Source organism: Hemitrygon akajei, chromosome 18 (genome assembly GCF_048418815.1).
Source record: "Hemitrygon akajei chromosome 18, sHemAka1.3, whole genome shotgun sequence".
Lineage (NCBI taxonomy): Eukaryota > Metazoa > Chordata > Chondrichthyes > Myliobatiformes > Dasyatidae > Hemitrygon > Hemitrygon akajei.
In genome coordinates this window covers 29707374-29731837 of record NC_133141.1, presented here as the reverse complement: position 1 = coordinate 29731837, position 24464 = coordinate 29707374, and the positions used below count along the sequence as shown (strand labels likewise).

The following is a 24464-nucleotide window of genomic DNA, read 5'->3' as shown; positions in this document are numbered from 1 at the left end:
AGAGAGAAAAAGTGTGATAATGAAAGAGGGAGAGAGTAAAAAGTTTTGACTGGAAAATGCAGATAGAGTATGTAACAGGGAAAGAGGGAGAAATAGAGGAAGTGTGTGACAGGGAGCGAGAGAGAGAGAGTGTGACTGGAAGAGTGAAAAAGAGTGTGACAGGAGAGTGAGTGTGTGACTGGGAGAGTGAAAAAGAGTGTGACAGGAGAGTGAGTGTGTGACTGGGAGAGTGAAAAGAGTGTGACAGGGAGAGAGCGTGACAAGGTGTGAGACAGCTAGTGTGTGACAGTGTGAGAGAGGTAGAGGGAGAGAAAGAGAGGCTGAGAGGGAAAGGGTACGCATGATGTGGAGTGATAGACTGATGTGGATGATTGTGGGACTAGGGAGACAGAGAGTGGATGAGAGGGAGGGGAGATAGAGAGAGTGCAACAGGGAAAGGGGTAAATTTAGATAGTAAGTGCCACAGGAAGAGGGAGAGATAGAGGGAATGTATGACAGGGAGACGGGGTGGGGGGGGGGGGGGGGTGGGGAGAGAGAGAGAGAGAAAAAGGAGAAAGGTCAGGTTTCCCGGTCAGGATGTGGGATCAGTTCCTGCCCAGGATCCAGGAACCACAGACCCTCTGTCATCTTCCTTCTGTCCTCTCTGTGGTTTACCAGTGAGGGGGGTGGGACCAAGGGAAGGGGAGGGGTAGGGAGGAGGAGCGGAGGGGGTGTTGAGCAGCCACTGGCAGCTTATGCACGGCAGATAAAGACGTGGTTACAGAGGGACTTGGATCACAGGCTGTGATACAGGCACAGAGAAAGAGGGAGAGAGGAGACAGAGTGAAAGAAAGAGGAGAGAAGCAGAAAGAGAGGGAAGGTGAAAGATAAAGGAGAGAGGGAGAAAGAGAAGGAGAAAGAAGGAGGGAGAAGGGGCGAGGAGAAGAGAGACAGGGGAATGAGAGGGAGAGAGACATGAAGAGAGGGAGAGAGAGAGGGAAGGAGACTGAGAAAGAGAGAAGGTGTGAGAGAGAGAGATAGAGGAACACAGAGCCTAGGGTCAAAAAGCTCCACGCGACACCACAGTCTTACCTCGAGGCTTGGAGAGACAGAACGAGAGAACGCACACAGGACAGGCAGCGAGCGGCAGCCTCTCCCCCAACTCAACCCCTTCCTCTGCATCTGGAATCCCACGAGCTTACAATGAGGCAGTAAGTATCTGGAGACAGGGTGTTGAAGTGGTGGGGGGAGGGCAGGCGGGAGAGGGGTGTCCGCGAGACGAGGGGAGTGGAGGCAAGAGGAGAGATCCGGTTTTTGTTTTCCTTTTGGAAGTCTGTATGCTACGGTCAACTCAACTGTGTTGGCGGAGGGTATTGAGGAGGAGTGTCTCTGTGGGGACAGGGATGGGAAGTGGGCTGGACAGGGGTTGTGACGGGGGAGGGAGTAAGTGGGAAAAGGGAAGAGAGAGCAGGGAGAGATGGAGAGAGAGAAAGTAGGAGAGTGGGGGAGGGGAAGAGAGAGCAAGGGGAGAGGAAAGAGAAGGACAGATAGAGAAGAGGAGAGGCAGAGAGAGGGGAGGAGTGAGGGAAAGTGGGAGGGGAAAGAGATAGGAGAGAGAGAGGTAAAGGAAGAGAGGGAAAGAGAAGGGAACAGAGAATGTGAGGAGGAGGGAAAAAGAGGAGAGAGAAACAGAAAAGAGAGGAGGGGAGGGGACAGAGAGTGAGAGAAGCAAAGAGAAGAATAGAGGGGGAGAGAGGTGGTTCAGAGAAAGAGGGAGCGGGAAATGAAGGAAGCAGGAGACAATGGGGAAGAGAGGTTACAAAGGAGGAACATAATGGCAGAACAAGGAGGGGAGAGAGACTGGGGGAGAGAGGGAAGAGAGGGAGGGGGGAAGGGTGGGGGAGAGAGGGAGACAGGATGTAATGGGGTGGGGACAGGGATGAGAGAAACTCAAAAGGGTTGTGGCAGGAAAGAGAGGAAGGGAAGAAAGGAGGGGAGAGACATAAGGAGTGGGAGAGGGACGGAGAGGAAGAGAAGGAGACCAGGTTGGTAAATCACCCACCATCTCTGCTTGATTACTTTCTCTGAGACCCTCTCTTTTCTCTAAATCCCTATCTCTCTCCTCACTGCAACTTCTCTCTCTCACACACACACACTCCAATTCCCTTTGCCCATCCCTCTTCTTCTTCATTCTCTAATTAATCCCCTTTATCTCCTCATTGTCTTTCTCCTTCTATCCCTCACTCCCACCTCTCTCTCCAACCCCCTTTCTCCCCATGTGCCTCTCTCTTCTCCATCCCTCACACCCTCTTTTTTGGTTTATTATTGTCACATATGGGAGATAAATGTTTTGTCTTCCACGCTGTCCATTCAGATCAGATCATCACACGGTGCATTGAGGTAGAACAAGGTAAAACAATAACAGAATGCAGAATAAAGTGTCACAGTTACAGAGAGAGTGCAGAGCAGGCAGGCAATAAGGTGCGAGGGCCACAACGAGGTAGATTATGAGATCAACAGTCTGTCTTATCATACCAGGGAACCATTCAGTAGTCGTATAACAGCAGGGTAGTGGCTACCCTTGAGCCTGGTGGAACGTGCTTTCAGGTTTTTGTATCTTCTTCCTGATGGGAGAGGGGGGAGAGAGAATGTCTGGAGTGGGTGGGGTCTTCGATGATTCTGTCTGCTTCACTGAGGCAGTGAGAAGTGTAGACAGAGTCCATGGAGGGGAGGCTGGTTTCTGTGTCCACAATTCTCTGCAGTTTCTACCGGTCACAGGCAGAGCAGTTGTCATATACAATTGGATGCTTTCTTTAGTGTATTGGTAAACATTCAACACAGAATTGGGGCAGGTGGTCCTTGTGTAGTATGGGGTGTTGGTGGGACCACATGTGGTATGGTGTGGACAGCATCAGTCTCCTCATTGAGGGATGGACATTGATATGTTGGGGCAGCTTGGAGAAGGTTTATCAGACCCACCCCTGGAACAGGTGGGTTGTCTCATGAGGAGAAGTCGCCCCTGTACCAACCCCATCACCCTCCATGCCCTCAACTTTGAAAAACTCTCAGCTACCGAGCTCACAAGAGGAAAGTTCCAAAGATCAAGGCCTCATGGAGGGAGGAAACCTCCCCATTTTTTTCCCCTCCTGAGAACATGATCCTTCATTCTCAACTCCCCAGCAAGGAAGATATCCTCCTTCAAGTCTCTTCCCCGTACATTCTGATGAGATCTCCTTATGTTCTCCTGAACCTCAGAGGGTTCAGGACCCCGTCTGCCTGGTCTCTCCTCTGTCTCAGGGATGGGACTGGTGGGACCTCCACCCCACTCCTGTGGCCGGTCTGTGCTTCCTCAAGGAGGGAGAACGGTTCCCATGCGTGGGTCTCTCCAGGTACCTGGGTTGGTTGGGGGTGGGGGGGGGGGTCAAGATCTCTTCACTTGGTGAGGCGTGTGAGACCATTTGAATTCTGTATGTGTGTGAGAGCGAGCATGCCACTGTGGATTCATATACATTTCTATTTCTCTGTTACACTGAGTTCTGTGTATATTTCTATCTGTGCGTGTCTGTCAGACTGAGCTGTCTCTGTGGGAGGGGAATGTATTGGCTGTGGAACTGAGGGAAGTGTGTGCAGTCAGTGATAACCAGCTCCCTTATCTCTGCTCCTTCAGGAAGACTGGCCTGCGAAGCTGTTGGTGAGAGGCTGCCCCCCCTTCTCCCCCCCCTCCCCGGCTCAATGTGTTCCACCGACTGTGTCCTGCCCTTTCCTGGAACTGGCACGGAGGTGAGGGTCCAATCTGTCCCATGCCTGCCCCTCTCCCCACCTTCCTCTTCCCTTCCTTCCTCCGCCCTCTACCTCCTCCCACTCCCCTCCTCATTCTGCCCTGCAATTTTCCTCCTCAACTCTTATCCCCTCCACGTCTCTCCCTCTCCCAATCTCCCTCCCCTCCAACCCCTTCTCCTCTCACATTTCCTACCCACCTCCATCCCTATCCCCCTCTGTTCCCACTCTCCCTTCCTTCTCCACTCCTCCCACCCCCCCCCCCCCCCCCCCGCGCCGTGTTCTGTATATTTACCCTGCCTTCAGTGTATAGGCCAAGAGCTATTTGGTTTTGGAGGGAGGGAGATGGCTCAGGCTGGATATGGAGTGGGACATCACTCCATAGGAGATGGGAGATGGCAGATGGGATGAAGGGTTCCAAGGTCACCACAACCTCCCCACCCAATTTACAGCCAAGAAGGTGGAGTGTGTACTGCTTGGATGACAGTGATCTGTTCCAGGACCCCTGCTCTTTGTAATTTTTATAAGTGACTTGGATGAGAATATGGGATGGTGGGGTTTTGGAGAAGGTGCAGAAGAGGTTCAAGAGGGTGCAGAAGATGATGCCTGGATTAGAGGGACAAACTACAATGAAGAGTTGCACAAACTTGGGTTGTTTTCACTGGAGCTGAGGAGAGAGCTGTGAGAGGTTTATAAGATTATGACTCTGATTTCGATCTCCAACCCGCCCCCAGTACACACTGAGGTCCGGTTCTACCCTGGAGCTGAACTGTGAGGTGCAGCATGGTTTTCCAAGCGCCCCTTATCCACCGCTTCCCGATGGGACCGCCACCCAATTCTTACCGTCCCTCGGGGAGAGTGCTGAGCAGACCCAGTCCGGAGACGTGGAGCTCAACTGGCAAGAACTGATGTCATTGACTGAGCTGCAGGTAAGTGATGGGAAGGAGCTGCCCTAGCAAGTGTGCGATGGGACGGTGTGGAGGGAGTTTCACTCTGTGTCTGATCCTGTGAGTGTGTGATGGGATGGTGTGGAGGGAGATTCACTCTGTGTCTGACCCTGGGAGTGTGTGTTGGGACAGTGTGGAGGGAGATTCACTCTGTGTCTGACCCTGGGAGTGTGTGATGGGACAGTGTGGAGGGAGATTCACTCTGTGTCTGACCCTGGGATTGTGTGATGGGACGGTGTAGAGGGAGCTTCACACTGTGTCTGACCCTGGGAGTGTGTGATGGGACGGTGTGGAGGGGGCTTCACTCTGTGTCTGACCCTGGGAGCGTGTGATGGGACGGTGTGGAGGGAGATTCACTCTGTGTCCGACTTTGGGAGTGTGTGATGGGACGGTGTGGAGGGAGATTCACTCTGTGTCTGACCCCGGGAGTGTGTGATGGGACAGTGTGGAGGGAGATTCACTCTGTGTCTGACCCCGGGAGTGTGTGATGGGACAGTGTGGAGGGAGTTTCACTCTGTGTCTGATCCTGTGAGTGTGTGATGGGATGGTGTGGAGGGAGATTCACTCTGTGTCTGACCCTGGGAGTGTGTGTTGGGACAGTGTGGAGGGAGATTCACTCTGTGTCTGACCCTGGGAGTGTGTGATGGGACAGTGTGGAGGGAGATTCACTCTGTGTCTGACCCTGGGATTGTGTGATGGGACGGTGTAGAGGGAGCTTCACACTGTGTCTGACCCTGGGAGTGTGTGATGGGACGGTGTGGAGGGGGCTTCACTCTGTGTCTGACCCTGGGAGCGTGTGATGGGACGGTGTGGAGGGAGATTCACTCTGTGTCCGACTTTGGGAGTGTGTGATGGGACGGTGTGGAGGGAGATTCACTCTGTGTCTGACCCCGGGTGTGTGTGATGGGATGGTGTGGAGGGAGATTCACTCTGTGTCTGACACCGGGAGTGTGTGATGGGATGGTGTGGAGGGAGATTCCCTCTGTGTCTGACCCTGGGAGCGTGTGATGGGACGGTGTGGAGGGAGATTCACTCTGTGTCTCACACTGGGAGTGAGTGATGGGATGGTGTGGAGGGAGATTCACTCTGTGTCTGACCCTGGGAGTGTGTGATGGGATGGTGTGGAGGGAGATTCACTCTGTGTCTCACCCTGGGAGTGTGTGATGGGATGGTGTGGAGGGAGATTCACTCTGTGCCTGACCATGGGTGTGTGTGATGGGACGGTGTGGAGGGAGATTCACTCTGTGTCTGACCCTGTGAGTGTGTGATGGGATGGTGTGGAGGGAGATTCACTCTGTGTCTGACCCTGGGAGTGTGTGTTGGGACAGTGTGGAGGGAGATTCACTCTGTGTCTGACCCTGGGAGTGTGTGATGGGACAGTGTGGAGGGAGATTCACTCTGTGTCTGACCCTGGGATTGTGTGATGGGACGGTGTAGAGGGAGCTTCACACTGTGTCTGACCCTGGGAGTGTGTGATGGGACGGTGTGGAGGGGGCTTCACTCTGTGTCTGACCCTGGGAGCGTGTGATGGGACGGTGTGGAGGGAGATTCACTCTGTGTCCGACTTTGGGAGTGTGTGATGGGACGGTGTGGAGGGAGATTCACTCTGTGTCTGACCCCGGGAGTGTGTGATGGGACGGTGTGGAGGAAGATTCACTCTGTGTCTGATCCCGGGAGTGTGTGATGGGACGGTGTGGAGGGAGATTCACTCTGTGTCTGACCCCGGGAGTGTGTGATGGGATGGTGTGGAGGGAGATTCACTCTGTGTCTGACCCCGGGAGTGTGTGATGGGACGGTGTGGAGGGAGATTCACTCTGTGTCTGACCCTGGGAGTGTGTGATGGGACGGTGTGGAGGGAGATTCACTCTGTGTCTGACCCCGGGAGTGTGTGATGGGATGGTGTGGAGGGAGATTCACTCTGTGTCTGACACCGGGAGTGTGTGATGGGATGGTGTGGAGGGAGATTCCCTCTGTGTCTGTCCCTGGGAGAGTGTGATGGGATGGTGTGGAGGGAGATTCACTCTGTGTCTTACCCTGGGATTGTGTGATGGGACGGTGTGGAGGGAGATTCACTCTGTGTCTGACCCTGGGAGCGTGTGATGGGACGGTGTGGAGGGAGATTCACTCTGTGTCTCACACTGGGAGTGAGTGATGGGATGGTGTGGAGGGAGATTCACTCTGTGTCTGACCCTGGGAGTGTGTGATGGCATGGTGTGGAGGGGGCTTCACTCTGTGTCTGACCCTGGGAGCGTGTGATGGGACGGTGTGGAGGGAGATTCACTCTGTGTCCGACTTTGGGAGTGTGTGATGGGACGGTGTGGAGGGAGATTCACTCTGTGTCTGACCCCGGGAGTGTGTGATGGGACAGTGTGGAGGGAGATTCACTCTGTGTCTGACCCCGGGAGTGTGTGATGGGACAGTGTGGAGGGAGTTTCACTCTGTGTCTGATCCTGTGAGTGTGTGATGGGATGGTGTGGAGGGAGATTCACTCTGTGTCTGACCCTGGGAGTGTGTGTTGGGACAGTGTGGAGGGAGATTCACTCTGTGTCTGACCCTGGGAGTGTGTGATGGGACAGTGTGGAGGGAGATTCACTCTGTGTCTGACCCTGGGATTGTGTGATGGGACGGTGTAGAGGGAGCTTCACACTGTGTCTGACCCTGGGAGTGTGTGATGGGACGGTGTGGAGGGGGCTTCACTCTGTGTCTGACCCTGGGAGCGTGTGATGGGACGGTGTGGAGGGAGATTCACTCTGTGTCCGACTTTGGGAGTGTGTGATGGGACGGTGTGGAGGGAGATTCACTCTGTGTCTGACCCCGGGTGTGTGTGATGGGATGGTGTGGAGGGAGATTCACTCTGTGTCTGACACCGGGAGTGTGTGATGGGATGGTGTGGAGGGAGATTCCCTCTGTGTCTGACCCTGGGAGCGTGTGATGGGACGGTGTGGAGGGAGATTCACTCTGTGTCTCACACTGGGAGTGAGTGATGGGATGGTGTGGAGGGAGATTCACTCTGTGTCTGACCCTGGGAGTGTGTGATGGGATGGTGTGGAGGGAGATTCACTCTGTGTCTCACCCTGGGAGTGTGTGATGGGATGGTGTGGAGGGAGATTCACTCTGTGCCTGACCATGGGTGTGTGTGATGGGACGGTGTGGAGGGAGATTCACTCTGTGTCTGACCCTGTGAGTGTGTGATGGGATGGTGTGGAGGGAGATTCACTCTGTGTCTGACCCTGGGAGTGTGTGTTGGGACAGTGTGGAGGGAGATTCACTCTGTGTCTGACCCTGGGAGTGTGTGATGGGACAGTGTGGAGGGAGATTCACTCTGTGTCTGACCCTGGGATTGTGTGATGGGACGGTGTAGAGGGAGCTTCACACTGTGTCTGACCCTGGGAGTGTGTGATGGGACGGTGTGGAGGGGGCTTCACTCTGTGTCTGACCCTGGGAGCGTGTGATGGGACGGTGTGGAGGGAGATTCACTCTGTGTCCGACTTTGGGAGTGTGTGATGGGACGGTGTGGAGGGAGATTCACTCTGTGTCTGACCCCGGGAGTGTGTGATGGGACGGTGTGGAGGAAGATTCACTCTGTGTCTGATCCCGGGAGTGTGTGATGGGACGGTGTGGAGGGAGATTCACTCTGTGTCTGACCCCGGGAGTGTGTGATGGGATGGTGTGGAGGGAGATTCACTCTGTGTCTGACCCCGGGAGTGTGTGATGGGACGGTGTGGAGGGAGATTCACTCTGTGTCTGACCCTGGGAGTGTGTGATGGGACGGTGTGGAGGGAGATTCACTCTGTGTCTGACCCCGGGAGTGTGTGATGGGATGGTGTGGAGGGAGATTCACTCTGTGTCTGACACCGGGAGTGTGTGATGGGATGGTGTGGAGGGAGATTCCCTCTGTGTCTGTCCCTGGGAGAGTGTGATGGGATGGTGTGGAGGGAGATTCACTCTGTGTCTTACCCTGGGATTGTGTGATGGGACGGTGTGGAGGGAGATTCACTCTGTGTCTCACACTGGGAGTGAGTGATGGGATGGTGTGGAGGGAGATTCACTCTGTGTCTGACCCTGGGAGTGTGTGATGGCATGGTGTGGAGGGAGATTCACTCTGTGTCTCACCCTGGGAGTGTGTGATGGGACGGTGTGGAGGAAGATTCACTCTGTGTCTGACCCCGGGAGTGTGTGATGGGACGGTGTGGAGGGAGATTCACTCTGTGTCTGACCCCGGGAGTGTGTGATGGGATGGTGTGGAGGGAGATTCACTCTGTGTCTGACCCCGGGAGTGTGTGATGGGACGGTGTGGAGGGAGATTCACTCTGTGTCTGACCCTGGGAGTGTGTGATGGGACGGTGTGGAGGGAGATTCACTCTGTGTCTGACCCCGGGTGTGTGTGATGGGATGGTGTGGAGGGAGATTCACTCTGTGTCTGACACCGGGAGTGTGTGATGGGATGGTGTGGAGGGAGATTCCCTCTGTGTCTGACCCTGGGAGCGTGTGATGGGACGGTGTGGAGGGAGATTCACTCTGTGTCTCACACTGGGAGTGAGTGATGGGATGGTGTGGAGGGAGATTCACTCTGTGTCTGACCCTGGGAGTGTGTGATGGGATGGTGTGGAGGGAGATTCACTCTGTGTCTCACCCTGGGAGTGTGTGATGGGATGGTGTGGAGGGAGATTCACTCTGTGCCTGACCATGGGTGTGTGTGATGGGACGGTGTGGAGGGAGATTCACTCTGTGTCTGACCCTGTGAGTGTGTGATGGGATGGTGTGGAGGGAGATTCACTCTGTGTCTGACCCTGGGAGTGTGTGATGGGATGGTGTGGAGGGAGTTTCACTCTGTGCCTGACTCTGGGAGTGTGTGATGGGACGGTGTGGAGGGAGTTTCACTCTGTGCCTGACTCCGGGAGTGTGTGATGGGACGGTGTGGAGGGAGATTCACTCTGTGTCTGACCCCGGGAGTGTGTGATGGGATGGTGTGGAGGGAGATTCACTCTGTGTCTGACCCTGGGAGTGTGTGTTGGGACAGTGTGGAGGGAGATTCACTCTGTGTCTGACCCTGGGAGTGTGTGATGGGACAGTGTGGAGGGAGATTCACTCTGTGTCTGACCCTGGGATTGTGTGATGGGACGGTGTGGAGGGAGATTCACTCTGTGTCTGACCCTGGGAGTGTGTGTTGGGACAGTGTGGAGGGAGATTCACTCTGTGTCTGACCCTGGGAGTGTGTGATGGGACAGTGTGGAGGGAGATTCACACTGTGTCTGACCCTGGGATTGTGTGATGGGACGGTGTAGAGGGAGCTTCACACTGTGTCTGACCCTGGGATTGTGTGATGGGACGGTGTGGAGGGGGCTTCACTTTGTGTCTGACCCTGGGAGTGTGTGATGGGACAGTGTGGACGGAGATTCACTCTGTGTCTGACCCTGGGAGTGTGTGATGGGACGGTGTGGAGGGAGATTCACTCTGTGTCTGACCCTGGGAGTGTGTGATGGGACAGTGTGGAGGGAGATTCACTCTGTGTCTGACCCTGGGAGTGTGTGATGGGATGATGTGGAGGGAGATTCACTCTGTGTCTCACCCTGGGAGTGTGTGATGGGACGGTGTGGAGGGAGATTCACTCTGTGTCTGACCCCGGGAGTGTGTGATGGGATGGTGTGGAGGGAGATTCACTCTGTGCCTGACCCTGGGTGTGTGTGATGGGACGGTGTGGAGGGAGATTCACTCTATGTCTGACCCTGTGAGTGTGTGATGGGACGGTGTGGAGGGAGATTCACTCTGTGTCTGACCCCGGGAGTGTGTGATGGGATGATGTGGAGGGAGCTTCACTCTGTGTCTGATCCTGGGAGTGTGTGATGGGATGGTGTGGAGGGAGATTCACTCTGTGTTTGACCCTGGGAGTGTGTGATGGGATGGTGTGGAGGGAGATTCACTCTGTGTCTGACCCTGGGAGTGTGTGATGGGACAGTGTGGAGGGAGATTCACTCTGTGTCTGACCCCGGGAGTGTGTGATGGGACAGTGTGGAGGGAGATTCACTCTGTGTCTGACCCCGGGAGTGTGTGATGGGACTGTGTGGAGGGAGATTCACTCTGTGTCTGACCCTGTGAGTGTGTGATGGGACGGTGTGGAGGGAGCTTCACTCTGTCTGACCCCTTTTTTTTTACAAAATCTTTTATTAGAAATATCGGTGCTATACAATATATACAAAACAGTGGCAAACACAGTTACTTCACTATAAATAGACAATAGACATTACACCAGCATGTTGCCATCTCTATCCACGATGGCATTTACACCCCGCGGAGCCCAACGGTCTCGAAACTCCTCTAAGGTTGCCGTGGACTGTGCGTGTTCCTTTTCAATATTTACCCGGGCGCGAACATTCCCTCTAAACATTGCCAGGCAGTCTGCCCGGGGAGATCCTCCCGCCACCCGTTTTCAAGACCCTTGAATGGGGGATTTTGCCAGCCCCAGGAGCAAGTTGACTAGGACATCCTCATCCCTCCATGCCCCCCTCCTTACTGGATGACCATATACAAATAGGGTGGGGCTAAAATGTAGCCAGAAGGCGAGAAGCAGCCCACGTAAATATGCAAAAAGGGGTTGCAGCCTCACACACTCCATGTACATGTGGTACACGGTCTCCTCCAGCCCGCAGAAGTGGCATGCGGGTGGGAGATCCATGTACAAACTAAAGAACTTATTGCAGGGCACCGCTCTATGCAGCACCCTCCAGCCGAGATCCCCCAGATGCATGGGAAGAACCCCCTCGTAAAGGGACTTCCAGTGGGGACCCGCCTCACCTCCGGGTGGAAAGACCGACCGCCATGGCGTGTCGGGACGGTGGACAAGGGCAAGGAAGTGGAGGGTGTGGAGCAGCAGCCCATACAAATACCTCCCACTTGCATCCCTGAATGGGACTGTGGGTATCGATGAGAGACGGCTCAAGTTGTGTGGACACAGCTCCTGGAGAAGATTGCGAGGCCTGGGCCCGACAAGCAGCTCGGCCTGAGTCGGTTCACACACCTGAGCCACACCGACATCCACTGAGGTAGGGCAAGGGTCCGCCAGAGGAGGGGATTCCCGGCCTGAGGCAACCATGTTCTGTCTGACCCTGGGAGTGTGTGATGGGACGGTGTGGAGGGAGATTCACTCTGTGTCTTACCCTGGGAGTGAGTGATGGGATGGTGTGGAGGGAGATTCACTCTGTGTCTGACCCCGGGAGTGTGTGATGGGACAGTGTGGAGGGAGCTTCACTCTGTGTCTGACCCTGGGAGTGTATGATGGGACGTTGTGGAGGGAGATTCACTCTGTGTCTGAACCCGGGAGAGTGCGATGGGACGGTGTGGAGGGAGATTCACTCTGTGTCTGACCCCGGGAGTGTGCGATGGGACGGTGTGGAGGGAGATTCACTCTGTGTCTGACCCTGGGAGTGTATGATGGGACAGTGTGGAGGGAGCTTCACTCTGTGTCTGACCCCGGGAGTGTGCGATGGGACGGTGTGGAGGGAGATTCACTCCGTGTTTGACCCTGGGATTGTGTGATGGGACAGTGTGGAGGGAGCTTCACTCTGTGTCTGACCCTGGGAGAGTGCGATGGGATGGTGTGGAGGGAGATTCACTCTGTGTCTGACCCTGGGAGTGTGTGATGGGACGGTGTGGAGGGAGATTCACTCTGTGTCTGACCCTGGGAGTGTGTGATGGGACGGTGTGGAGGGAGATTCACTCTGTGTCTGATTCTGGGAATGTGTGATGGGACTGTGTGGAGGGGGCTTCACTTTGTGTCTGACCCTGGGAGTGTGTGATGGGATGGTGTGGAGGGAGATTCACTCTGTGTCTCACCCTGGGAGTGTGTGATGGGACGGTGTGGAGGGAGATTCACTCTGTGTCTGACCTCGGGAGTGTGTGATGGGATGGTGTGGAGGGAGATTCACTCTGTGCCTGACCCTGGGTGTGTGTGATGGGACGGTGTGGAGGGAGATTCACTCTGTGTCTGACCCTGTGAGTGTGTGATGGGATGGTGTGGAGGGAGTTTCACTCTGTCTGACCCCTTTTTTTTTACAAAATCCTTTATTAGAAATATCGGTGCTATACAATATATACAAAACAGTGGCAAACACAATTACTTCACTATAAATAGACAATAGACATTACACCAGCATGTTGCCATCTCGATCCACGATGGCATTTACACCCCGCGGAGCCCAACGGTCTTGAAACTCCTCTAAGGTTGCCGTGGACTGTGCGTGTTCCTTTTCAATATTTACCCGGGCGCGAACATTCCCCCTAAACATTGCCAGGCAGTCTGCCCAGGGAGATCCTCCCGCCACCCGTTTCCAAGACCCTTGAATGGGGGATTTTGCCAGCCCCAGGAGCAAGTTGACTAGGACATCCTCATCCCTCCATGCCCCCCTCCTTACTGGATGACCATATACAAATAGGGTGGGGCTAAAATGTAGCCAGAAGGCGAGAAGCAGCCCACGCAAATACGCAAAAAGGGGTTGCAGCCTCACACACTCCATGTACATGTGGTACACGGTCTCCTCCAGCCCGCAGAAGTGGCATGCGGGTGGGAGATCCATGTACAAACTAAAGAACTTATTGCAGGGCACCGCTCTATGCAGCACCCTCCAGCCGAGATCCCCCAGGTGCATGGGAAGAACCCCCTCGTAAAGGGACTTCCAGTGGGGACCCGCCTCACCTCCGGGTGGAAAGACCGACCGCCATGGCGTGTCGGGACGGTGGACAAGGGCAAGGAAGTGGAGGGTGTGGAGCAGCAGCCCATACAAATACCTCCCACTTGCATCCCTGAATGGGACTGTGGGTATCGATGAGAGACGGCTCAAGTTGTGTGGACACAGCTCCTGGAGAAGATTGCAAGGCCTGGGCCCGACAAGCAGCTCGGCCTGAGTTGGTTCACACACCTGAGCCACACTGACATCCACTGAGGTAGGGCAAGGGTCCGCCAGAGGAGGGGATTCCCGGCCTGAGGCAACCATGTTCTGTCTGACCCTGGGAGTGTGTGATGGGACGGTGTGGAGGGAGATTCACTCTGTGTCTGACCCCGGGAGTGTGCGATGGGACGGTGTGGAGGGAGATTCACTCTGTGTCTGACCCCGGGAGTGTGCGATGGGACAGTGTGGAGGGAGATTCACTCTGTGTCTGACCCTGGGAGTGTGTGATGGGACAGTGTGGAGGGAGATTCACTCTGTGTCTGACCCCGGGAGTGTGTGATGGGACAGTGTGGAAAGAGCTTCACTCTGTGTCTGACCTCGGGAGTGTGTGATGGGATGATGTGGAGGGAGATTCACTGTGTCTGACCCTGGGAGTGTGTGATGGGACGTTGTGGAGGGAGATTCACTCTGTGTCTGACCCCGGGAGTGTGTGATGGGATGGTGTGGAGGGAGATTCACTCTGTGTCTGACCCCGGGAGTGTGCGATGGGACGGTGTGGAGGGAGATTCACTCTGTGTCTGACCCCGGGAGTGTGTGATGGGACGTTGTGGAGGGAGATTCACTCTGTGTCTGACCCCGGGAGTGTGTGATGGGATGGTGTGGAGGGAGATTCACTCTGTGTCTGACCCCGGGAGTGTGTGATGGGAAAGTGTGGAGGGAGATTCACTCTGTGTCTGACCTTGGGCCCTGGGAGTGTGTGATGGGACGGTGTGGAAAAGTTGGCCATTTTCTTAATTCACCCTCCTTCATCTATTCCCCTCCCTTTGTTTCAGGGCCTGGAGATGACTGCTGAGGCTTCCTCCACCCCCTCTGAAGCCTGCATCCCCTTCTATCCGACGGCCACTGTCACTCACCCTTCCGTCCCTCTGCCCGAGCCCTGGACCCATTACCCCCTGGCCCAGCCCCTGCCCCCACCTCCACCTGAGCCCTGGCTGCTGCCCCAAGGCCATTGTCATGATTCGGCCCTGACACTGGGTTCTGGACCTGAGACATGGGGAGGGGCCTGGGACAGGTCCCAGATGGAGGCTGCTCCATGCTTGAAAGCCGAGCCAGGACCAGGGCTAGAGCTGGGCCTCGGGAGGACCGGGCCTGGGTCAGGCCTGAAGGCCGAATTGGTGGGGACAGGCACAATTCTGGGTGTGGAGGCCAGGCTCGGCCTCAGGAATGGGGCTGGCCCAAAACTTGAATCAGGATCTGGGACTGAGCTGGGCTTCAGGCCCAGTCTAGGCCTTGGGGCCTGCCTAGGCCAAAAGACCGAGCACGAGGCTGGGATCGGAGTTGGTCTCAGGGCTGGGACAGAACCTCGGTCTGGACTGGGCCTTGGGACAGGAACAGGCCTGAAGGGCCCTGCCAGGCCAGGTCGGGAGACCTGCAGCCGTGACGAGCGACGGGCCCGAGCCCTGTGCATCCCCATCTCCACGGAAGCAATTGTGCAGCTACCGGTTGAGGAGTACAACGAGCTGCTGTCTCGGCACCGACTGAGTGAGGCCCAGCTGGCCCTGGTAAGGGATATCCGCCGACGAGGCAAGAACAAGGTGGCAGCCCGGCACTGCCGACGCCGTAAGCTGGAGGCTGTGGCTCGGCTGCAGAGGGAGCTGGGTGGCCTACGAGGCCAGAGGGAGCGACTGGCCGGTGAACGTGAACGAGTGGGCCGAGCCTTACTTCAGGCCCAGGCACGGCTGGCACAGCTTGGGCAGCGGGTGTTGGCAGCTCTGCGGGACCCCGGTGGACATCCATACCCTCCTGGGCAGCTCTCCCTGCAGGTGGGGGCTGATGGGGGGGTGTTCCTGTTGCAGGAGGGGGTCAGCAGGGAGTGAGTGAGTGCAGTCTTGGAGCCTACCTGGTGGTTTGTGTCTAGAGGGGGGAGGGAAGGGGCAGAGGTAGGAGACTAAGCAGAGGATGGGGAGGGAAGGAAACAAGGGGAGTAAGCTGACAGGGGAGGGGAACAGAGGAAGGGGCTGAGCGATGTGGGGGACAGGGGAAGGGAGAAGAGGCCCAAGTGAGGATACCTCTCCCTGAAGGTGTTGGCCCTGGGGGGGAAGGGGGTGGGGGGAGGGGAAGGGCAGACTTAAGAGGGGTGGTGGGAAATGTATAGGGATGGGAACTGAGGCACAGTCTTCTTGCTTCTTGGGGGTGGGGCTGAGAGGGTGGTGGTTAGGAGGGAGGGAGGGCAGAGGGAGTCAGAGTGGGTGAATGCGACTACCTGCTATGGTGGGCTCCCTGCCTTCTTGCTACCCCCCCCCCATGGACACGTGGACCAAGAGACAAATAACACTCGGTCACATGTTGGGAAATACAGGCTGGGAACAAAGTTGGAGCATGTATTGGCTTTACCTCAACCCCAACTCACACATCCATCCCCACCACTATGCAGAGCTGTATACTAGCAGTGAACACCACTATTGTATATGTATGTTAATATAAAAATATATTTCTTGCAACCAATAAGACTCTTTCTTCTGAGATCAGTAAGTGTGACAGAATTGCAGCAATGTAGGGGGACATAGTGCCCTATGGAATTTTGTAGAATAAAGGGACTCATTGGGGTATAGGGACACAGACACAGCCTGGTGAACTGTTTGGCATGCTGGCCTTCAATTAAAGCACTGAGCACAGGAGTTGGGAGTTGTAGGAGACATTTGTCAAGTCTTCCGTGGGTGCTGTAATACAAAAAAAAGGGACCCAAAGGAAACTGGCTTAGAGAGATCTTTAGTCATGGACTGATTGGGCTAGAGGGCCAGTTTGCAGAGATTTAATCAAAATGATTATTTTCTCCTCCACCCCAAGGGGAACAAGCTGCCAGGGATAAACATCTATTCATTGCATGATAAACATCTCATAGAATGACACAACCCTAGCACTGCAGCATGCTCACCCAAATATCCATGTGTTTGGCCTGCATTTCCTTCTCTATCTAGGGACCTGTCCAAGGGATCATGAACCTCCATTAGTAATGAGGTGTAGCTCAAGAGCCAAGGGAGAACACTAACGCCAGCCTAATCCTGCTCTTATGGGCTAACAACCTTCAAGGAACTAGATTAAGGCATTGAAATTGAGGCCAGTTCAGTGATGGGGCAAATGAAGTTATTCCCCCAATGAGCAGTCTCTAAGTGCTCAGATTGGGGTTACCCACAGTGGAGTATACTTTATCCTCTGGTTGGCTTATATCCTGTTTACTCACTGGATTACAGGTTGAAGCTTGCCAGTAAACTTCCCGTCTCCATAACCCCTTATGCCGAGAACCATTCCACCCATGATTCTCCCTCCCAGAATTCTTTGCACATGGAGACCACCTCCAAGATAACCCTGGCCTTGAGGAAAAGGAAACTTAAAGCCAATCAGTGTGAGCTATCCAACTTTTTAATCATGGCATCTTTCAGGCCAGAAACAGGCCCTTAGTAACACTGCTCCTTGTACTCATTTGTAGCTTTGGGGTCTTTGTACGTGGAGCATAGTCCATATATGGAAATATAGCTTAGGTCAAATTATTTGCATTGACCTTAGACAAAAATGAGTGAGGCCTCAGGGCCTGTTTCTGGGCTGGAACAAAGCATTGGAGTGTTTTCTGGTAAACTTATTTAATATATTCTGGATATGCACTAACTTGTGAATACTTTCACCCATAATAGTTACGTTGTACAGCTGCACTAACCACATACTACCCCAAGACCTCTGCTCCATGACACTGTGGCCATTCCAACGGCACCCCAACACAGCACAAAATACAATGGGTACACCAAAGGAATATAATCTGACCTTTATTGTTACAAATTTACATTCAGAAAAACATCTGCACAGCAGCTACAATGACAGAATACATAGTATTGAATGTTGTGTGAGTACCCTGTCAAGAAGAGGGAACATCCAGGATTATGGAGCCAAATTAAAAACCATTATCAGCTCCCACCAGCCTTCACCTGTTGGGAGAAAAACAAAACTAGGTCATTACTGGAGAAAACAGACCAGGTGTGCAAGCACAGATCAGTGAGTACTGATCTGCATCAATCCAACAGTACAAGCTTGTATCCCATGTCTGCAGCATAATACAGATTTGAGGTCCCAGTTGTTTGTAGGGGTACATCAAGTCCCTTGAACTTGGTGTTTTCAGTCATGTTTATAGTAAAAGCTGGTTAAGCTCTAGTTTCTTAGACACTTGCAGTGCAGTTGTAACCAAGCCATTAAGCATCCACAATTGGGATGTTTAAATTTGAGGGTCAGCAGGGAGATGCTGTCTCCTGGGGAAGTGGAGGCACTGGTAAGCTTTGTTGGCCATCACACTTAGATGGTTATGAACCAATTCCAATTCACATACATACCTCGAGGACATATACTGCCAGGGAGTACAAGTGCAGCCCACAATCTGCTGTGTGGTGATCCCTCCAGACATTACCTGCAAGCAACAAGGGGCAATCAAGCCTCCAGCTTGGTAGAACAGGCCAGATGAAGCTTTCCCGCTACTGAAATCACCCGTTTTTTTTTAAAACATCAAAATAAAAGTAAGATGAAATCCAGCCTTACCTATTGAAAGCAACGGCCCTGGGAAGTCTGCCTGCCTGCTTTAGTCTTAGTGGTAGCAAGGCTTCTGGCTGTGCTAGCCCTGAACTGCTGGCCTCCCATGGCGCAGCCCTCAACGCTAGCCTCCAGTAACAACAAGTCCGAGGAACTACAAACGCGAGAACAAAGCTGGCCTCTGCTGATGCTGCTCCTGACCCTCGGACACAGGAGTACGCTCGTAGCTTCTAAGTCTAGACTTCTCCTCTGCTGCTGCTGAAGCTGATGCCGTCCGGTGTCCTGCCTCGTCCTATCTCTTGAGCCAAGAGCCGAAGGTAGCACACGCACTCACACACACACAGTTTCTTTTAAAGCAGCATGACCTTCCTCCGCCGACTTCGCTGCAGGCAACTGGGTCTGATTACACATCAGGCCTCCATCGAAATCCTGACTGCTGCTATTGCACAAAATTCTGGAAGTGGGGTGATGAGTGCAAGCAGGATTCTCTTAAAAAGGTCCCAGACCCTGCATCCAGTAGGGAAGGTCAAATCTGGGGCAGTATATCCCATTTGACCTATCTTAACTACTTTAAAGCAGCAGGATGTTTTCAAGCAGAGGACACTTCTGCATCCCCATCTTGGGCCTGAGAAAATGGGTGGGGTTGGAAACAGAATAGTGTTTATGCATGGACTATATCATACACTTGATGTCATTTGGTCTCTACACACTGGAGCTGAGTATGTTCAACAGGAAGGGTCTCACTGAAACCTATTTAAAGGTGGATCAGTGGAACAGACTACTTTGAGGGCCCAACTCATTGGCTAGAGTATGATGCATTACTAGGTAAGACAGCTGGGCAGGCCAAGTCACTTGTTATCTACCAGCAAAAGCTGACATGGTGACTGATAAGTGTCAATGGTTAAAAGGAATAGACAGGCTGCCTTCTATCAACATTCAGAAGGGTCCCTGTATTGAACACTTGTATGCAAAGAGGGCAGGAAAAGATGGGGCATGGATTGCAGCTTCTGATAGGAGAATGGAAACACTGGGCTGAGGACCAAAACTAAGTGACAAAAGCAGTAAGGGACAACAGCTGGCATAAAGCTCAAACAAGACAGACTACCTGCAGGACTAGTAAATGGAATTTTTTTTATTCTTAAGTCATGATCACAACTAATACATTTAATATATCACTTGAAAACTGGAGCAATAAAATCAAAAGTTTGTCTAGCAAAGACTCACTGGAATGTTTGTTGTACACTTCCAGAAGGGAATAGGAAAGGGAAAAAATTCACTATAAAATAACCTGTTCAACAGTTTATCAAAATATCACAGTCCTTAAGCAGATATCCATGCACATGGGTTTAATTCTTTTTTTTTTTTAAAGTTCATGAGATCAAACACTGACTTTTCTGACTAAAAAAAAGGACATTTTCTTCCGGAAGCAGTTGTACCCTGCGCTTGGCTGAGATTTGTATTGTAGTAACCTGCTGGCTCTCTCCCTGTCACAACTCCTGGCTCATCCTCTCCTGCTAAGTACTGTATTCCTGTTGAACAACATGGGATAGAATTATTATATCGTGCATTTCCTAAAACGAGTTTTCTTAACAGTAAGCGGAGGGGCAGCGGGAAGCCAAGGCAGTGCTGCCACTCTCCTACCCTCCCACCCACCACTCCCACAATAATAAAGCATTCATTACCTACTAAATCCCAGCACCAGAGGATGAAACTGACTACTTCAGAAGTGGCACTGAGACCCAAATGAAGGGACAGTGGATGCTGCATACAAGATACCCCACCTTTCCCATCACAACTTCTGGATTTCACTTCCCCTGAAGGCCAGGAGTGCCTACAGCTGTAAACTGGGGAGAGAGAGCCTGTTGCCCATCTATGGCAGGCTCTGCTTTGTTGCTCCCCTGACTTCCCACCACCCAGCCATGCCAACCAGGACACAAAAATCACTCCAAGTTCCCAAACCACTCAAGGAGAACGCACCTGCAACATAAAACTAGAACCTCCGGCCAAAGGAGCCTCCACCACTGGAGCCACTGTAGTTACCTGCAGGGGGAAAAATTGGTTCGTATAGTTCTTAAAAGAGCAAGGGAAGCAAACCTTTGAGCTCAAGCAACCTTCTAAAAGTTGTCATTGATTACTCATGAACTGGTGGCCTTACTTGGACAATATGCCACAGGCCTATGCAAAGTTCAAACTACATGCAGTAAGAATGGCACCAAAGTGATTTTCCCCAGAACTCACTATTTGCTACCTTTTCAATTTTTGCCTAATAGATAGGGTTTAAGACTCAAGGTAAAATTATTGCATATGCCACAGGCTCACCATCCCCAAAATGCAAACACACTCACCTCCATAAGGGCCACCTGAGCTCCTGCCTCCATAACCTCCGCCTCCACCTCCCTTCATAGGGCCGTAATTCGAGGACTGGTTGGGGTAATTACCAAAGTCGTTGTAGTTGCCACCACCGCCACCTCCAAAGTTTCCTATGAGCAGAGCCAGCAGTAAGTCACAATGCAAATGGGACCTGGGCTGCACCAGAAACGATGATGGAGCAATTACAAGATGTGGGGTTCACAGCTACTTTGGGGGGGGGGGGGGGAAGAGAGAGAAGGGAGGGACAAGTATAGAGTAAGGTAGCTTCCTCTCCCAAGTCATGGAAAACAAAGGCAGCTGCTAAGAGTGGGGGTGGTTAGAGAATGAAACAGCCATAAGAAACTGAAGCAGATACATGAACATGGACAGGAGGAAAAGGCCAAACAGGTTTAAGTCATGCGTGAAGAGGTTGGCAAACTCACCACCACCAAATCCACCATTGTAGCCATCGTAGCCGCCGCCACCACCTCCACCTCCGCTGCCGTAGCCGCCGCCGCCACCTCCACCCTGGTTGCCGTAGCTGGGGCTGCCACCATATCCAGGGCCACCTCTGCCACCACCGCCGTAGCCACCTCCACCATAGCCACCACCTGCATGAGGGATACAAAATTGCATTTTATTACTTGACCCAGCCCATCATGAGCAGTCTCACTCCAGCCTTGTTTATAAACACACACCATCACCAAATCCATTGTATCCATCACCACAGCCCCCATATCCGCCACCTCCTCTTGAACCGCCGAAGCCACCTGCATTGAAAAAGAGAGGCACATTAGTGATTTGAACTTATCCTTCCCAAGATCCCCACTCCCCAGACTCAAACACCTCACCTCGGCTGTTGAAGTTCCCTCCTCCACCGCGGCCACCAAAGTTGCCTCCAGAATTGCTGAAGCTGCCTCTACCGAAGTTCCCAGAACTGCCTCGACCTTGAATTTAAGGGGTTGGTGGGAAGAGAGGTGGAGACTGCATTTGAGTGGGACAGTACAAGAACAAACCCTTTCGTATCTTGCACTTGTGCCATTCCATTCCCTTTGTCCCCATTAGAGCTACTTTTACATGTTGCCTATTTAAATATCCTCAGGATACCTCCTCTGGTAATACTTCAGGTCTACCAATCTTTGGATACTCTACTTTCGTAGCAAGCAAGTGAACACCTGCTGTGATGCAGCAGAGTATTGATACAGATTGCCCGGAGATCATTTAAAAGCACTTGCCAGGGAAGGCTGGTGCACAGGGGACATTTATGAGACATCTATCTTAACTGTTAAAAATGTAGTTTGTTATGTACACTGCTCACCTCTCTGATTCATGCCTGAATTTTGCATCTCCTCTCGCGAAAGTGCCTTCCTCACTTCGCAGTTGTGTCCATTCACCGTGTGGTACTTTTGAACTACAATTAAAAAACAGCAATAAACAACAGCTCTCACCATAACCCCAACCCCAGAGTTCAGCACACACCCACTGCTGCTCACCAACTATCTTGTCAACTGCATCATGGTCATCAAAGGTGATGAAAGCAAACCCCCTCTTCTTTCCACTCTGGCGATCTGTCATCACCTCAGTGACTTCAATCTTGCCAAACTTCTCAAAGTAGTCTCGGAGGTGGTGCTCCTCTGTGTCTTCTTTGATGCCACCAACGAAGATTTTCTTCACTGTCAAGTGTGCTCCAGGCCTGGTGGAATCCTGGCACAAAAGACCACATGGTATCCATTACTATACACTACACAGATGCCCTCTTACCATCATTGAGATGACACTGCTTCCTGAATATCCACAAAATTAAGCAACAGCTTCTCAACCTTCACCAGATTACAAACATTATTCTGCTTTGACACTAATTTATCAGAAAACCAGTGCTTTCTTTGGTCATAGTGCAGTCAGCTGCTTGCAGGCACTAAACAGAAGGCAACTGACCTCTCTAGACACTGCACGCTTTGGCTCCACAACACGACCATCGACCTTGTGCGGCCTGGCAGCCATTGCACCATCCACCTCTGCAACACACGAGTAAGTGACAAATCCAAACCCCCTTGAGCGCTTTGTGTTTGGGTCTCTCATTACCTAGGAGGAAAACAGCAACAGTCAGAATTTTAAACTCAGAGGCACCCAAGAGCAAGATCCACTGTAAAGAACTTACCACGCAGTCGGTCAGCCGACCCCATTGTTCAAAGTGATTTCGCAAGCTGTCATCTGTAGTCTCGAAGCTCAGACCTCCTATGAAGAGCTTCCTCAACTGTTCGGGCTCCTGAGAGTCCTGCAACAAGAAACGAATCAGCATTAATACACCCAGCAACTGTGAACAAAACCCTGACCACAGACAGGGCTGGCAATGCAAGTGCTGACAGTTTAACAAGCACTCTGCTGCAGAAGTTACTAATAAATCTAAGGAATTCCATCATGAATCCATCGAAATTGTGAAACATGTTTACAACCGATAAACAATCACCCACCGTGTCTGCTAAGTGTTTACTCACTAGATGGGCAATCTATGCATTCTGAAGCCTGGACCACAAGAAAGCCAACTTACATTGCATAATCCCAGCAGCTCCAGTCTACACCCACTGGAGATTGTGATCTCTAACACTAACGTGATTACTGACTTATCAGCAAAAAGACAAAGAATCGCTATACACGAGGCAACTGGAAATAATTAAGCCAATCCCAAGCGGGGTAATGGCATTGTAAAGGGCCCCGCGGCAATTGGACCTAACTGCCGACTGCCATGAAGAACAGCGCCGCCTGCGGTACGGCCCCGTAAAAGGAGGGACGACGGGCAACCATTTTGTGATCGGTTGGAGACACGAGGTCCGGGTGGCAGAGGAACAGAAGTGCGAGAGAAGGGAATAAAATGTTGACTAGATGAACCCAATCTGTTTTTAGGGGCTGCCTGGTGAAGTAGGAGAATGTCGGCGGCGTACTCACCCACCCACATGGTCCCCGAAGACTGGGTGGGGTAACCAGCCGCCATTTTACGAGTTGCCGCCTGTCACAGGACAAACAATGAGCCTCCCACAATTTTTGGGATTTGGCAGCCATTTTGTTAGCGAGCCTCAATTTTGGCGGACAGCGCGAGCGCAGCGGGAATAACATTGCCGTTTGACATACTAAGTGGATTGAATCCGAACGACATTTCAGTGTCCGAAAAGGACAAATCTCGTCAGACCGGAGGTGTCTCACGACATTGCGTGAAGTGATAGCATATCTGCCATGTGACGCGGAGAACGAAATGTCGCCGTCTTAGCGAGACGACCGGCCGAGTGAAAAAATCTGGTCGCGAATAAACTGCGAGAATTCTCCCACAACCGCTAAATTATGTATTAGTAAGGAAGCGGGAATTTCCTATAGATACTCTGGTGAAGCTGGTGTGGCGTATCTAAAGACACACCGCCATTTTGAGGACATACTCTTTCGAAGACCACAACCGACTGAAGCTTCTCTCTCGCAAAACATAAGAGATTTGGGATTTTGGCGATTTATTCCCCCTCCACCCGGGAATAATGGCAAAAATGTTACACATACGCTCGAGCGGTTAATAGGAGTGAATGTAGTAAAAGAAAATATCTAGGCCATAGCAGCCTTCTCACCTAATGGCGGCTACTTATTTTTTGCTGCGTCACTACTTGTAAAGGAAGCGGAGACAGTAGGATAGTGAAGAAAAATGTATCACTCACCTCCATATCGCGTTCGTATGAGGGCGCCGTCTTGCCTGATTTACGTGGGGCCACCGTCGGGAGAAAAAAAATTTCGTAAGAGAAAAAGAACCTCAACTAACAACTCGGACCGTCGACAACAGGGCAAGAGACCGAAGCGCGCCGGCGCCGCACTTTATATAGGGTTTCGGCTCTTCACCCCTCTCCCTCCTATTGGTGGGACGGAGCCCTACCGCTGCCAACTGTTGTGGGGGGCCAGATTCTATTGGCTGGCCGGTGTCGTATCACCG

General features: G+C 52.6%; 2 protein-coding genes across 4 annotated transcripts; one reads left to right on the top strand and one right to left on the bottom strand.

The window, feature by feature from the left end:
* The first annotated feature begins 742 nt into the window (after window positions 1-742).
* LOC140741240 (transcription factor NF-E2 45 kDa subunit-like) lies at window positions 743-15568 on the top strand. The gene is made up of 4 exons (XM_073071210.1): window positions 743-1190; window positions 3647-3759; window positions 4491-4685; window positions 14419-15568. The coding sequence occupies exons 2-4, from the start codon at window positions 3712-3714 to the stop codon at window positions 15460-15462; spliced, it is 1287 nt and encodes a 428-aa protein (XP_072927311.1). The 5' UTR covers window positions 743-1190; window positions 3647-3711; the 3' UTR covers window positions 15463-15568.
* Window positions 15569-19265: 3697 nt separating this feature from the next.
* LOC140741243 (heterogeneous nuclear ribonucleoproteins A2/B1-like) lies at window positions 19266-24351 on the bottom strand. Of its 3 annotated transcripts, XM_073071217.1 has the most exons (11): window positions 24196-24351; window positions 22662-22778; window positions 22439-22585; window positions 21997-22207; window positions 21822-21914; window positions 21355-21450; window positions 21202-21273; window positions 20947-21114; window positions 20500-20634; window positions 20132-20194; window positions 19266-19683 (listed from the first exon to the last, which is right to left on the bottom strand). In XM_073071217.1, the coding sequence occupies exons 1-10, from the start codon at window positions 24199-24201 to the stop codon at window positions 20145-20147; spliced, it is 1095 nt and encodes a 364-aa protein (XP_072927318.1). In that variant the 5' UTR covers window positions 24202-24351; the 3' UTR covers window positions 19266-19683; window positions 20132-20144. The 3 variants fall into 3 exon arrangements, with proteins under 3 accessions (XP_072927318.1, XP_072927319.1, XP_072927320.1); XM_073071218.1 differs by lacking the exon at window positions 21202-21273; XM_073071219.1 differs by lacking the exons at window positions 21202-21273; window positions 21355-21450.
* Between the last annotated feature and the right edge of the window lie 113 nt (window positions 24352-24464).

What these genes read in the sequence shown, in the direction of transcription:
- LOC140741240 (XM_073071210.1), top strand. Translation starts at nt 3,712, where the DNA reads ATGTGTTCCACCGACTGTGTCCTGCCCTTTCCTGGAACTGGCACGGAG. An exon ending in TTCCTGGAACTGGCACGGAG is followed by an intron (nt 3,760 to 4,490) that starts GTGAGGGTCCAA and finishes ACCCGCCCCCAG; the next exon opens with TACACACTGAGGTCCGGTTC. An exon ending in TGTCATTGACTGAGCTGCAG is followed by an intron (nt 4,686 to 14,418) that starts GTAAGTGATGGG and finishes CCTTTGTTTCAG; the next exon opens with GGCCTGGAGATGACTGCTGA.
- LOC140741243 (XM_073071217.1), bottom strand. An exon ending in TTCAGGCATGAATCAGAGAG is followed by an intron (nt 21,451 to 21,821) that starts GTGAGCAGTGTA and finishes CTTAAATTCAAG; the next exon opens with GTCGAGGCAGTTCTGGGAAC. An exon ending in AGGGAACTTCAACAGCCGAG is followed by an intron (nt 21,274 to 21,354) that starts GTGAGGTGTTTG and finishes TTTTCAATGCAG; the next exon opens with GTGGCTTCGGCGGTTCAAGA.